Source organism: Thunnus albacares, chromosome 11 (assembly GCF_914725855.1).
Source record: "Thunnus albacares chromosome 11, fThuAlb1.1, whole genome shotgun sequence".
Classification (NCBI taxonomy): domain Eukaryota; kingdom Metazoa; phylum Chordata; class Actinopteri; order Scombriformes; family Scombridae; genus Thunnus; species Thunnus albacares.
Window position 1 is genome coordinate 4,547,032 of NC_058116.1, and position 15,351 is coordinate 4,562,382.

Here is a 15,351-nt window from a genome sequence, read left to right on the forward strand (position 1 = left end):
TACGGGGGGAAGATGCAACAAAGGTCCCTGGATAGATGTTGTGGTTCATGGTCAGTGTCTTGACCATGTAGCTACGGGGTCTCCCCAGATTATTTCTTAAGAATGTGGCAAAAACTGTACAGATTGTATTTACACCTGGCTCAATCACAATACAATACATTCTGCATAAATTTACACCTTGCATAAATATGCATTTTTCCTCATTCAGGTAATATATTCAGATACATACTGTCTGTTAAAACCAGGTGTAAGTGGGGTTATAAAGTCGTACAAGGTGTTTTTAAGATACAGTATAAAGCAAACCATTGATTGAATGTGTCCGTTCATTAATCAATAGACCTTCTAGACCTAATTCATTCCTACATATAGTATCAAAACAATCTGTATTTTGTTTGTTTCATTCAGTCCTCAGGAATTTAACCAGTTGCTTCTTGTGTCTCCCTCAAGCTTCCCTCCCAGGACCAGTGAGTGAACTGTTAACTATCAGTAGTAACGGTGGGGTCGGTCAGGTGCCTGGGAGGTCACGGAGGGCGAGGAGCTGGATGTATGAGACGGCTTGATGGGCCTGAGGGACCATCTGGAGGATGGGACAGGCCACATCCTCAGCCTGGGGCTGGATCTGGACTACCTCCACGTGGAAGGTGCTGAGCGGCAGGCAGGTCTGAGCACTGCGACGGGTGCTGGGAATGTAGTGGTCTTACAGGTCGGAGCTGGTACCTTGAGTAACAGCAGTAACAGTATTGGTAGCAGCAGCACTAGTTGTAGTACTCATTCAAGCTATAGTAGCAGTAGTAGTTGCAGTAACTTCTCTGAGGAGAGTGCCGTCTCTGACAGTGAAGATGAACGCCTCCAGAATGTCTCTGCTTCTCAAAACCCTCACGAAGATCAGCCTTCATTCTGTCAGCCATTCAGGCTGGACCTGGCACCAAACCGATCCCCTGGAGACTCCCCACTGCCAGAAACATCCCCTCCCTCTGACCCTGTCACAGACTGCCGCACCAAGGTAGAATTTGCTCTTAAGCTAGGCTACTCTGAGGAGCTGGTGCTGCTGGTGCTGAAGAAACTGGGCCCAGACGCACTCATTAACGACATCCTTGGAGAACTAGTCAAATTGGGAACCAAGACAGAGATGGAGCAGCAAAGAGGAGGAGGTGGAGGAGGCTCGACTGTCTCCCGGTCTCCCTCTTCCTCTTTGTCTTCCTCTTTGGCCTGCTCCTCCTCCTTCTCCTCCTCCACATCCTCCCTGGACTCCTGCCGGCTGCTGTGCCCATCTCAGCTACTGGAGGACAAAGAAAACCTTCGGCCTGTTGTGGTGGACGGGAGCAACGTAGCCATGAGGTCAGGAAGAGAAGTTTTTGGAAACAACAGGCTTATGCATTCCCGCCTTCACTGTACACATATATGTAGCCACATTTTACATGATGGCTTCACTGATGCTTCACCCCACAAATTGAATACTATGTGGATTGAGGGAACAGTGACTAATCACTGTTCTACCATGACCAATAAATGAAAATGAAATGTAATTCCCCAATAGCATTATAATTTTCCACATATGTATGTGTCATTTGAGTAAAAATGAAACTGAGAATGCAATAATCCAATTTGTATTTTCATTTTCACAATTTATTTGACATTTCATTTTCAAAGACTTAACCTGCTGTACAGTGGACAATATTCAAATGCATTAAGCGAAACAGCACCCCCAGTCTATTGCAATTACATTTACATGTCACCACGCTCTTTTGGTGTCAAAATGAAAATGAAAATGCAATCTCTCAGTCCTCTCAAGGCAGGTCTTCCGTTCTCTTATTGCATTTGAATATTGTCCACTGTACTGCAGGTTAAGTCTTTGAAAAAGAAACATTTAATGCCGTTTTCATTTCATTTTCAAATTGTTAGAATTTTTTATTTTAATTGTGACTTAAATATCGCTTACATAAATGAAAAATCAGGTTATATAGTTTATATTGCATTTCAAATTTGAATTAACATTTGAATATTGTCCACTGTACAGCAGGGTACAACTTTGAAAATTAAATGTCAAACAGCTTTTCCAGTTTCATTTTAATATGGTCATAGAACGTTGTATGTGAAATGAAAATGCAAATTGGATAATTGCATTTTAACTTTTACTCTAATAACATACATATGTGGAAAATTATAATGCCTTTGTGGAATCATATCTTCAGTTTCAAGTTTACATTATCATTTTAAAATAGTCCGTATAGGCTTCCATACATTCTCATACTTTTTGGGATGGTCAAATTAAACAATGAGCGTTATCTGGGAACTGCAGCTAAGCTACACGAGCATAGTTAGCAACCATATAACGTCGCTGGCTATATGCTGGCTGAACATGCAAACATGTTTGTCTCTCTTGTCTCTATTAGTTCTGTGTTTCAGTTTGTTTTTGAAGACTTTATGGTATTTATTCACTGCACTGAAACTCCCTTGGTTCATTAGCCTTTTCATTAAGTCTTTATTCAAAGTCTCTCCATTGGTAGGTGCCCATATACACAATGAAGATAGTTAAGGTGACACACACTGGCATCAAATGTAACTCTGTATGTGTGATTATTAAAGAGTTTCAGTATAAACTAATATAATGCAATGAAACTAAACCATGTGTGTTTTTCATGAGCATTTTAGGAAGTCAGTATTTGCCAAAAATTTTTGTGTTGATCAACTTTTGCTGATTTGGACTGTGGTTTGAAAAAAGGAAGTCTGAAGTCTAATAACGAATGGTCTGCAACTTGGCTTAAAACCACTTGGAGACATAATAATTTTTTGCGCAATAGTCTTAGTTTATATAAAGAATAGAAAGTTTAATGCCTTTGAAAAGTAACATTTTTGGAAATGATTAACAAGTTCTCAGGAGCTTTTAACATTATGAGTTTGAATCGAGGAGACTGTACTATGCAGAAATTTAAGCATTTAAGTGTAACACTGATCTTGAATAACTGGTCTTTCGTCTGGGTTTTCCATTCCAGTTATGAGTATGTTAACAAGATGGTCAAGTCACATCAATCACATGCAACATCAACAGATCAAGAGAGTAGAATTTAAAATGAAATAAGATGAAAGCTTTGATCAGTGTGAAGAAAAGTTTATTGCAGAGGCAAAAAAGTCATATTTAGCTAGCTAAAAACACAGTATAAACACAACTGGAACAGAATAACGTGAAATACAAATACGACAAAATAATACATGCACTAATTATGAAATGATAGCCTTATAGGCTATCATTTGTGTGTGAAGTGTGTGAATTATTATATAACAACATGTTATATAAATAATGTCCTATTAGACCTATGAGAATTGCATCTCCAACCTTTCTCTTTGCTCTTGCAGTCATGGAAATAAAGAGGTGTTCTCCTGTCAAGGCATCCAGCTGGCTGTTGATTGGTTCTTGGAGCGAGGTCACCGTGACATCACAGTTTTTGTCCCTGCCTGGAGAAAGGAGCAGTCACGACCTGATGCTCTCATCACAGGTAACAGCAGCTGCAGCTTTCAGTGACTATTTAAAATCACCATGAAATTACATTGTGAACAAGCAAAAAGATGAGCCTAAATAATGTCCTCTGCTTTGGGAGGGATTTCTCTTGTAGTTTATTTATGTTTAAGTGTGTTCCCTCTTATTTTTCCAGACCAGGAGATCCTACGACGACTGGAAAAAGAGAAGATCCTGGTCTTCACTCCATCTCGCCGTGTGCAAGGACGCCGTGTGGTTTGCTATGACGACCGCTTCATTGTCAAACTGGCATATGAGTCAGACGGCATCATCGTCTCCAACGACAACTACCGTGATCTGGCCAATGAGAAGCCAGAGTGGAAGAAATTCATCGACGAGCGTCTGCTGATGTACTCCTTTGTAAACGACAAGTAAGAAACTCACACCAAAAAAATAATGCTACTGGAGAGAAGAAAATAGAAAATTAATACTGCAATCTCCTTTAGAAATCCCATTATAGAAAATGGATATATCCTTTAGTTTTATTTTCCCTGCCATATTTCACTAGAAGGAAATACAAAAACCATTGATGAAGAAAATGTGTTGAGTCCATTTGTAATGAATAGAAAGATGCATTATAGCAGACCAACATCTGACACTTTGCTGCATTGCATTAGCCAGTAAAATAAAAACAGATCCAGCTTCTGTCCAAGCCTTTTTAAATTTTAACTGTAACATCGAGCAGCATGTATTCCAAATACTGAAGAGCAGTTGTAAAAGATGTTGAAATCAAGCCAGTGTCCCTCTGATATTTGCACAGTGCATTTTTGCAGGGAAATTAACTGAGGACTTCCTGTGTACTTATCAGACATTTTCATTTCCTCATTGCTGTTCTTTTGATCTTTATTATCTCTCTTCAGTTTTGCTTCACTGATCAGATCACCTCTGATCAAAACACACTTGAAAAGATTCTACCTTTGTTTGCGCCTTAGTCTTACTTGCATCTATGGTCACAGGAGTGTTTTTGGCCAGCAAATACCTGCCTAACCTTTGTTCTCTGTAGAAGGCCTATTGGTTTGTTACTTGTTATGCTGGTCATCTGTAAGTTTAAGCAGCTTCTGCTCTTGCTGTGTTGCTCTGTCAGCTAACGTCTAGTGTAAATGTTAAGGTATCGTTCTTATATCTTCAACAAACTCTAGATGTTAAGCAGAATTATTGTTTTTACAGCATACATAAATTCAGAGTAAATGCAGGGGGATACAAGGATATGTTGTGATACAAAAGTAGAAGGTAAGCATCTTTAGATTCCTTACCGCAGAACATCCTGCTCCAGCCTCAATGGGTCAGAAGTTGCTGAAATGCTGTCAGTTATTGAATCGTCAATGAAGCAGAATTAAAAAGAGAATTTCAAGTGGTTATTACTAGTGCCATGGTTATTTTAAGAACCCTAATGTGGGGTTAATAAACATTTTAATCTATTTACTGTTTATTTAGGTTCATGCCACCAGATGACCCACTTGGACGCCACGGACCCAGTCTGGAGAACTTCTTGAGGAAGAGGCCTGTTATTCCTGAACACAGGAAGCAGCCATGTCCTTATGGTAAGAAATATGCACGTATATGGCTTCTGTTCTTGTCAGTGGAGCTCTTCAAGTCTGAACTGTAATATTCTGAAAAAGCAAATCTGGTACATTTGCACGGGTAGGTTTCTGTTACATAATACACCAACATGTTTCAGCAGGTCACATACTGGAAATGATATAGTATGTATTTAGTTAGGCGTGCTGCTGCTTAAATCTAGTTTTACTTTTTATATTTATATTGTATCACATATATTTATATTATATATATTTGTGCTGCAAATTGTATTTCTTATCATCTGATTTTCACCAGATTTTTTTCATTTTCAAATAAAAAACATTGAGCCAAGTATGCAACAATCTAGAGAGGATGACTTTGTTCTAGTGCAGTGGATTTAAAACAATATTTAAAAAAAGGACAAATACTGTCTACAATCCAAGATTCATTTCAGCACATTAATAGGAAATGCCTTTCTTTTTTCTTTCATCAGGGAAAAAGTGCACATATGGCCACAAGTGCAAGTTTTACCACCCTGAAAGGGGCAGCCAGCCCCAGCGTGCTGTGGCTGATGAGCTCCGCGCCAGTGCCAAAATTTCATCAGTAGCTTCCAGAGGCCTGCTGGAAGATGCCCTGATGGTGAAGAGCCAAAGTTCTGGCCAACCAGAAGGAATAGCTGAGGTCGAGCCCAGTCGGGGCACTCCAAAGAAACAGCCAAACCCCAGCCCTCGGAGCTCCTTCTCTGACCTCCTGGAGGACAGGCTTCAGGTCCAGTCCAAAGTGGAAGCACGTAGGGGAAGCAACAGCAGCAGCAGCAGTAGCTGTAGCAGCAGCTTCCTAGGGCATCCGGCTCCAGGAGGGCCTCCTTCATCAGGAGTCCTGGACCGATGGGAGCACCCTGGAGGAAGTGGTGGAGGCAGCTCAAGGGTTTCTGGAGCCTCAGGATCAAACCAGACTGAAACTTACCACAGATGTGAGTCTCCAGAGCTGGGCTACAGCTCATTGGTAAAGGCCTACTCCAGCCTCAGTCTGGTAGTGCCACAGAGTCCTGAGTGCTTCTTCCCAGCAGATCTGCGAGCTAGATCTCTGCCGTCAGACTGCAGCAGTGAAGGCAGTGTCAGCTCTGACTCTTTCTCCCCTGATCCCGTCTTAGATGACGGCCCTAAGTGCCACCATCACCACCACCACCATCATCGTCACCCCCACCATCACTGCTCTGGCCAGTATACCCAACCTGTGAGCCGTGTTCCCCCTGGGCTGGGCCAGCATGCTCCTCATGGATATCCCCATCCTGAAGTACATCGGAGACAACATGGTTTTGGCTTGGATGACCCTCCATCTTCTCTTGCTTCTCATGCGTCTCCACGTCCCTTCAAGCCCCCATCAGCCTACATCCCACCCCATCCTCAGCATCCATCACTGAGCAGTTTCACAGGGGAATTTCAGGCTCCTCCTCTACATCCACCCCAAACATCCCCTGCTCACTCCCACTCTCAGAGTTCCCTCCTGGGCCACAATTTGATGGGTTCCCTTTGGCAGGAAGGTGGGCTGCAGGACTCGCGAGTGTATGAAGGGTCCCCACTTCATTCCAGAAGGAACTACTCTGGGCTAAACCAACAACCACAGCATCAGGTAAATTGGGACCGGCACTACCAGCAGTCCTCCAAACCTTGTTATGATCTGTTTGCCCTCCAGAGCCTCCCTGAAGTCCATGAGAAGCCCTGGCACTCTCCTTGGGGCAGGCAAGTTCATTCATCACCCCAACACCTTGCTGCCTCAAGTCTTCCACCACCTCCGCAGTTATCCCATTCACCCGTCACCACCCACAAAAGCCACCCATCCTCAGCGCCCCAGCACCAGGAGCCCCCTACCTTGGGTCGATACCAGGACCTGAGGGAGAGGGTGTTTGTTAGCTTGTGCGGCATCTTCCCTCCAGATTTGGTGAGAATGGTGATGACCAGGAACCCTCATGTGATGGATGCTCAGAAGCTTGCAGCTGCCATTTTGATGGAGAAATCGCAGCATGGTTCTTGAATACAGCCAGAAGGTGAAGTTACAGCTTTATCTTTACTGGTCTCACTTGTGCAGGGTTGTCCCTTACAATCATCTAATGTCAGGTTGGACATACACAGACAAAAGCACAAGGTATAAAGCTCCTTAGACTGTTATAGACTGCTTATTTTCACTGCAGGGATGTTGTCTCATTAATTTTATTGGTATTTTTTATAAAGGGAAATCCCAAAATTGCCATATTTTTCTATAAATATGCTATTTCAGCACTTAAGATCAGGAAAGTTTTGGGTTTTAATGTGCATGTTTGAGCTATTTTGGGTTGTGAGGCAAGACACCTGGGTGTTTAAGGAGGCTTTTAATGTGTTTCAGGGGTGACAGTGCATTTTAAATTAATTTATTTGTTACATTTTAAGTTATTTACATAGTTTTAAAATTATTCTGTTCTCGCACTTTTTTTGTTATTTTTGTTTTCTCTTCAGCTTTTTTTTTTAATTTCTTGGCAATCATATCAGGGTATGAGGACAGCTCAAATTCATACTTTCCATCTGAGTGAAATATAGCTCAGCTTTCCAGTCGCTGACATGGCAATGTGGGGTACGTAACAGAATATAGTAACCGTAAAATTTCACTGCCACATTACAGATATATTCCTACTGTATTTGGTGCTCAAATTAGCAAATGAGAGTTTCTTTCTGTACTAACAGGTGGTAGATCAGATGATGTGGTGAGATTTTATGGATTTCCCCTGCAGGGAAGTGAAACTCAGACAGCACCCATGAAAGAAGATAGCAAAAACTCCACTTGAAAACCCCAAGCTGTGCTTCGCTTTTGCATTACAGTTCATTTCCTCTGCTAGGATAGCCCTGTCAGCTGACTTCATGGTTTATCCGCTTTCAGTATTGATTTTGTTCTCTTTTCCTTTCTTTCTTTAAACCATATCAAAATATTAAATCATATCCAGGTTGCTCTTGAGATCATGGTCATCAGAAATGTGCAAGTGGAATGAAAATTATTGGTATTATTTTAATTTTATTTAAAACTAAGTGTTAATTTATTAACTTTGTGAATGTCCTTGGTGCATGAGACACAGGGTCTCCTTTGTCAGTGGTGTCACCACTAGAGAGGGTTTAGCTGACAGGGTAAAACTTTTGTACCCTTCTTTTAAATACACAGAGATCCACAGCTTTGCAGTACAAGTTGGAAAACAAACTGGTAAGAGATGGGAAAAGCCTTTTCAAGATGAATATCTTCCAACGGAGTATGTTGCCATGATAACAGTGGGAACATCAGATAGTAGTTTTTAGTACTACAAACTTTTCTCAGAGGCACTAATAATCTCATTGGCTAATTTAAAACTCAGTGGTGGCACAGAAATTAATTGATAAAAAATATAAAATAAATGTAAATAATGTTCTTTGACTATCCTGGACTTGAACTAATTTACCTCACTTGAACAGCAGTAGGCTTATATGACTAGTTTAATTTTGGCAAATCTAGATTAAAGTTTTTTCAGGTATGAAAGAGTAACCATGTTCTATATACTTACTGCCCATCAATGCAATAAGTGTTAAGAGCTGATTCATTAATTCAATATTTAATCCATAAAACATAGTAAAAAATTCTCATCACAATTTCCCAGAGCCCAAAGTCATGATTTACAATGATATAAAAAAGAGAAAAGCAGCAAATTCTCACATTTGAGAAGAAGAAAACACTTGGAATTTTTGACAAATGGTTGATAAATGACCTAAGTGATTAATTAATTAATTAATTTGATGTTTTTGTTGTTGTTTTTGATTTTAATTTATACAGTGCTGATTATCAAAATTCTTGGTGATATATATAGAAAAATCAGTGACAAAACTGTATTTACTCAGCAATCAGGTGGAAAGGGTTACCTTTATGGAGCATAATAGTATACAGAACATGGTTAGTTTGTGTTTGTAGCAGAGGAGGCTTCAGAATAACACTTTCCTCCTCTCTCACCTCTTGTCTTTACATCAGTCTTCAAAATACAATTCAGTTACTGAGCCAGAAAGACTGTGGTTCATTAGCTCCACCCACTGAGTTATAAAAGAAATTATAAGTAATTTCATATATTTCATATGTGTTTGTCTTTATTATCTGTTTTCTCTTCAAAAGTATTTTTAAGTTATCATCTCTCAATGTAAAGCACTTCCAGCTGCATTTCCTGAATGAAATATGTAATAATATTCTTATTCTTCCACCAATGGAATTATTTTAATGTCTGAGAACTGTTTGTGAAGCTGAAACTCTTGCCTGGTTAGCATCACTTCTAGTAGCCAGATGACACCTCTCTTTGTTGATACAAATTGTATCCTTTTTAAACAATATCATTGTTTTATATGAGAATATTGAAACAAAAATATTTGGAGTTGAATATTTTGAGTATTTGTGACAAACTTTGTCACCTTTGTTACTTAACTTGTATTTATATGAGGGGCCTTTTCATTTCCTTTTTTTTCCAAGTGCAGGGAAGAGAAAGTCTCTAATGCATTTTTTGGAAACAATTGTTATTGTTTATATTGTCAGTGAACTGAAAGCATGGTACTTTGTAGCTCAAAATTATGAGGTTGAGTTGACCCAGCTATGGTAAAAAGCCCAGATGACACTGAAAAATACCATGGTTGAAGGTATTAAATATAAAGGTGTGGTTACATGTTATGTGTTCTCATTCCTCTTGAGACATTTTGAGACTTGTCAGCTTCATTCTCAGAGCAGTATTTCTGAATACTTCTGGAGCCAAAATAGACTATGAGAGCAGTAATGAGAAGAGGCATTATTACTCTGAGCCTGTCTCAAAGCAAAACTGCTGATGCTGAAAAAACTGACACTCTTCTGGCAAATTGTGTTAATAACAATAATTAGACTGCTTAGTGAGTCAGTCATAATGAGATGCTCTCACCCTGCTGGTCTGGCACTGTGTGCTAGTGTTTTCTAGAGGTTTGAGGCACTCCACAGTTTAATTGAACACACCTCTAAATGTGTTTTGTGAACATTCCTGTGGACATTAAAAAACATATTCAGTGAATGATGGCAAAAACTATTTTTCTATTATCATTAACTTGTTTAAGAGCTATTTTTCTAATTGTATGTGATTCATCCGCAAGAAGAGATTGTAGTCAGTGTCAGCGTTGCTGCATAAGGGGATGTACACATTGCTAACTGTGCAAATGTATGTTGTATTTGGATTTCTTCACAAGTGTTACTTGACAAAGTGCTTTCAGACTGAAAATGAAGCCATTTTCCACCTTGCTTTAGTCATGTGAGTTTGAGTGTTTTTGTCGTCCATGTTTCACCATAAAAGGATAATTAGGCTACTGGCTGCACATACATTAGCTGTAGCTGTTCGTTAGCTAGCAACGTACACATCAACGTGTGTGCTGTGTAAAAGTTGCATTTAGACTGACTGAGCTCAGTGTGAAAAATACAGCCCTCTCATTGAATTGAATGATTCAAGTTCTCAGTTTATCTCCCGTTATGTTGTCTCCGTATGTTTCCGTTAGTGAAGTTGCAGCTTAAGAAAATCACAAGTTTTTCATCGAAGTTAAAACATGTCAAACTTGCGTGAAGATGTCTTTGCCCCAAGTTAGAGGATAGGTTCAATTTTCAAGGTGTCCACATGAACACTGAAAGAGGTTTTCCTCACTGTAATCATTCCTCCTGTTCATACTCGCTATTGAAAGATCCCCTTCAAATGTGCTTTCAATGTAACTGATGGGGGCCAAAATCCACAGTGTGTCCACACAATCATTTTGTACAAAAATGCATTTAAAAGTTGATCTGAAGCTAAAAAGGCTTCAGCAGTCTGAGTTAGTCATATCAAGTGGATATCTGCCGCATTTACAGTGTTTTTAGTGTTTTTAATTCCCTCTTTGTGTTTCCTCTGACAGTGTTTCCCTGTTGAACTGCGGTGGAAGTATAGTAACAAAAAGAGGGACTTTGGCACTAAAAAGACTGTAACACTGAAAGATATCTACTTAATTCGACTCATTTTAAACTTTTAAATACATTTTTGCACAGAGGGAGGCTCCATCACTTACATTGTAGGTGTATTATGAAGGGATCTTCTAATGGTCAGTATGAACAGGAGGAATGATTACAGTGAGAAAAACCTATTTCAATGCTCATTTGGGCTCCTGACTGTTGTTTTAAGACAGACTTGAAACATTGTTAACCCATCGTGTAAGGTATACGGTAATTAACTTCCATTCTACTAACATTTACCGTTTCCTATTCAGTTCTATTGAAGCCTCACAATGAACAAATTCAAGCATACGTTTCCTGTTTCAGTGTAGCTTCAAACTGGAATTCAGTCCTCATTTATTTTATTTTTTACACCTGTGCTTTTCCTACTGTGACAAGATGAAAGGTTTTCCATGAAAAAGGCCTATAGGCAACCTATGACTCAGCAACGTACATGATCTCAGCCAAGAAGCACTTCACTTTTGTTTGTTCATGTACTTGTCATCTTGGAAGCGAGTTTATATAAAAAAGGAATCCTGGAAACCGCACTTTGTCACAGCTAACATAAACACCTCTACACCACTTTTTCTCTCTCAGTCTTTTTGCCAAATCACTGTAGAGCTTTTGGGTGAATTTCACCTTCATTTACATTAAGTATGTTATACACCTTTTGGTAAGGTTCAGTCCCACTCTGCCAGCTATCCCACAATGACTTGAAGAGCTTGAGTCCCATAGAGACTGAATAGGGGTGAAATTCTCATTTTGCAACCTAAAATTTGCTTCATGTTCAGTCTGAACACACCTTCTGAGAATTTATGTGTATGGGTTCTGTCTAGACAGATGAAATGCTTATTTTGTAACTTGTTGCTCATTTCACGAAAAATGTCCATAAAACCAGCTATTTTGATGCAGTGAAGAAATGTAAAATATCAACAGTGTCACAGTTTATTCCCACGTTTAATTCTAATGTGCTTTAATATAGCTTCATTTCTGCTACAGAAAGCATTGGCATTGAAAAAAAAACCCTCTTCAGGGACCAAAGCCAACTAAAAGGATTTGTATTGCTTTCCAGTGTCTCCCCTGCTCAGGTCAATGGTGGTTAAATTAAACCAAAATAAGGGGAAGATAATGTGTTAAGTGTTTGACCATTGCTGTTTCACGATGTGACCTGTGGCAGATGAGTTTCATTCCAAAAGACGAACCAGGGCCAGGTGCCAAAAACCCAAAGCTGTCAGTATACAGCTGTGCTGATTGATAAGGTATATTGATTAAGCTAAGTCAAATTGTGTTTCAAAATACCTACTTTACTTTTCACTGCAATACCAACAGAACGTATTGCTTTAAGCTAATACTGGACTTGAAAGAGTTCTATATATGTGCGCAAATCTTCCGTCAATTTAAGAAAAAAAAAAAAAAAAACTCCATCCTGAGTTGTCTATTTGATAGGCGATGATCAAATTAAGTGTTGTGATATCTGCTTTTCGCCGTTAGAGTTTTACCTGTCATTAAAAGTGTCTTGGCTGTTTTTTGAATGGGTTACATGTCATTGTGGAGTGGGTCCCTTCAGACCTTTGTGCTATTGAGCTGTGAAACTCAACTGAGCTTTAGGCAATGAAACCCAAGAAAAGCACAAAAAACAAACCTTTGATACCAACAGAATTTGGGGAACTGTGGCCAAATGAGACATGTTGACTGTTGATGTTTGATGTAAAAGTGAGCAATAAAAGCCCTTCTCTTTTCATGTTGTCTGGTCTGTCTTTCCTTCCTTTCAGGTCCGGTTCCTTATTGGCTCTTCAATGTTACTTTGCATATAAGTTTAGAAGAACTGTTTTTGGTGTTGATTGCATTTAATAAATCATATACTGTTAGTTCTTAATACTAAACACCAATTCTCTCTGTAGAAATTTGCAAAATCAGATGATGGTTCTGTGGGTAAATACCTTTCAACAAAACATTTTTTTTGACAGAACAAATAATTTTAATATTTTTAGTAACACAAATAAATGTGCCAGTGCAGAGTAATATTGACTGTCAATAAGAATATGTGAATGAGTTTGCTCTTGCTGTTATTTGAAAGATCTGTCTGCTGTATCTGCTAGCAGGGACGAGTGTCTGTGTGAGCTGAGAAAGTCAATGATGTTATCTAATCATTCATTAACATTTTCTCATGTTATTGAAAAATTGCTTCATTATGCTGTTACACTGCTGTGCCTGACCAATTTGCAGACAAGTCAACAACAGAGAAGTGTAAAAAGACAAACCGGATTCTCAAGCAGCAAATTCAGGGTTTCATTGAGTTTTATACATTTTTAGTTTTTTATACTGACTCTGTGCGTCAGGTTTGAACAGGTATGTCTAACACAACATCCTCTATCAATAAATCCAGCTGTACCATCAACGACCTCAGTCAGGACCTTAAGATCATACTGTAGCTGCATAGTTGGAAATATAAATTCATTCTTTATTGTGAGGCAAAATATATATTTCAACAAATGTCTCAATGGATGGAGAATGCCAGCACAGTAAGAATGTAAAATCAGCAAATTTAGTTTGCATAACTGTTTGCCCACATCTGTCAGAGTGAGCATTTGCAAACACAGCCATTTAGGAAGCTAGCTGATGCAACATTAACAGATCAATGACAGTAATTGCAGAACTGAACAGGCTAACGTTCCCAACACTAAATGACAAAAGGTAATAATACTAGATGGGAAGGAAATGAGACGAATAAGGCGTTTTTAAAAACAAATTATTTAAATTGTTCAACTGATGACAAGAGAAGTAAAAGTAAGGTACAGATATTAAAGCTTTACGGACAAGCGTGCCGGCGACATCAACAAGCTACAAATGGCCATTTTATTCTGTTGAGTAAAAGCACAATATCAACCAATTCTGTCCAGTCTCTCATCGCTCCTGCTGTTGTTTAATTATCATTCATGCAAGCCTTAACATTGTCCGTATTGTACAAGGGAGAGGTCCATGTTTGACAGGACATGTTGTGTACTATTTTTCCGACGGATAAAAACATGTGTGCTTTGTTGGGGTGGGGGCGGAGCTCTAAAAAGCAGGTAGCAGTGTGATTGGCCAACCGCTGCTAGGCAGAGCTTTGGCGAGGCTGAAGCTACAAAGCCCATTGGCCAGTCTTTCTCCTTGGTAGAAAAAAAAGCAGGAGTTCCTGGGGTGGCAGCAGGTTTTGGGCTTTACGAGGAAAGTGAGGCGTTGACATGGCAACGAGACTGACTGTCCCCCTTCATCGTTGTGGTCCACCCTTCATCCCCACTCACATGGACTCGAACTCATCAATACGCTGCTTGGTGTTGCCCTGGCGGATCTGGCGCAGGGTTTTGTACTTGTCTCTGCCTGCCTTGACATTTTCAGCGTGCAGCATGTCGTTCTGTGTTTTCTTGCTGTCATCTCTCGCCTCGGCCAACTCCGAACTAAGAGCCTGGTGAAGACAGACACAGAGATGAAGAAAATGATAAAGAATTGCACCACGGTATGATTTGATTTAGGCACCACTGGGGACCAGATGGGACCTGTCAGGCCAAGATGAGGGCTTTTTGAAACATCACATTTGAAATAAAAATGTAAATGATTGTGCTACATTAGACAAATCATTGTATTTGCGTCTAATAGCCTCTAATAACATCTCTATTTGGCCAGGCTTTAAATGTAAGAGCACAGGGTAGTCATACTGAAACATTTTCACTATGTGGCAACAGTGTTGCCTGAGAAAATTTACAGTTCCTGTATGTGTTTGGATTTCTTGTTAGTTTTATATTTTGATTTTCACTCGATTCAGCCAATATATCAAAAATTGAAGCACATCATCACGCCTTTCATTTTTGTCAAAATTGGACCAGTGATATCTCATGGATGGATGGAGTCAACTGATCATGATATGGAAAGTTGTTTTGAGGAGGTCACTTGTCCTCCGAGCTGAAAATAATTAGAAAAAATCCACTCAGAGAGAAATGCATGGCATTTTCATATGTTTTAAGCTATAGTCAGGAAGAGTGAAAACAAAGCTCTGCACTTTCACATCAGAGCCGTCATTGCATGTTTAATTTCTGTTGATTAAGTGTAGGAAACTAAAGATAAATTACGTCAGATAAATCAGATTCAGCTTGATTTCAAGTTTCCAGGTGCTTTACAGCAAATTTCAGGACATGTGTGTACATGTGTACTGTAAATATAAAATGATCTAGTGGGAACTGAGGAACCAAGGACATCCTCCAACTCTCCAAATATGCATAAAGACATTGCAAAGAAAGTCTTGTGGAGCAATATCACAAGCAGTTTTATTACAGTTAGTTACA

The 15,351-nt window shown here is 39.4% G+C and overlaps 2 protein-coding genes across 5 annotated transcripts in view; one reads left to right on the plus strand and one right to left on the minus strand.

Moving 5' to 3' along the window:
• Positions 1–10,751, plus strand: part of LOC122992865 (probable ribonuclease ZC3H12C) — a 37,111-nt gene extending 26,360 nt beyond the window's left edge. Inside the window, exons 2-6 of the mRNA XM_044366859.1 lie at positions 448–1,338; positions 3,355–3,494; positions 3,651–3,885; positions 4,949–5,055; positions 5,526–10,751. Coding sequence (XP_044222794.1) covers positions 560–1,338; positions 3,355–3,494; positions 3,651–3,885; positions 4,949–5,055; positions 5,526–7,066 — 2,802 coding nt within the window. The 5' untranslated portion in view covers positions 448–559 and the 3' untranslated portion in view covers positions 7,067–10,751. The remainder of the gene's footprint in view (positions 1–447; positions 1,339–3,354; positions 3,495–3,650; positions 3,886–4,948; positions 5,056–5,525) is intronic.
• A 2,561-nt stretch (positions 10,752–13,312) lies between these two features.
• LOC122992015 (radixin) overlaps positions 13,313–15,351 on the minus strand; it is a 46,090-nt gene continuing 44,051 nt past the window's right edge. For all 4 annotated transcript variants that reach the window (XM_044365539.1, XM_044365537.1, XM_044365538.1 and 1 more), the window contains one exon: positions 13,313–14,477. In XM_044365539.1, coding sequence (XP_044221474.1) covers positions 14,313–14,477 — 165 coding nt within the window. In that variant the 3' untranslated portion in view covers positions 13,313–14,312. The remainder of the gene's footprint in view (positions 14,478–15,351) is intronic.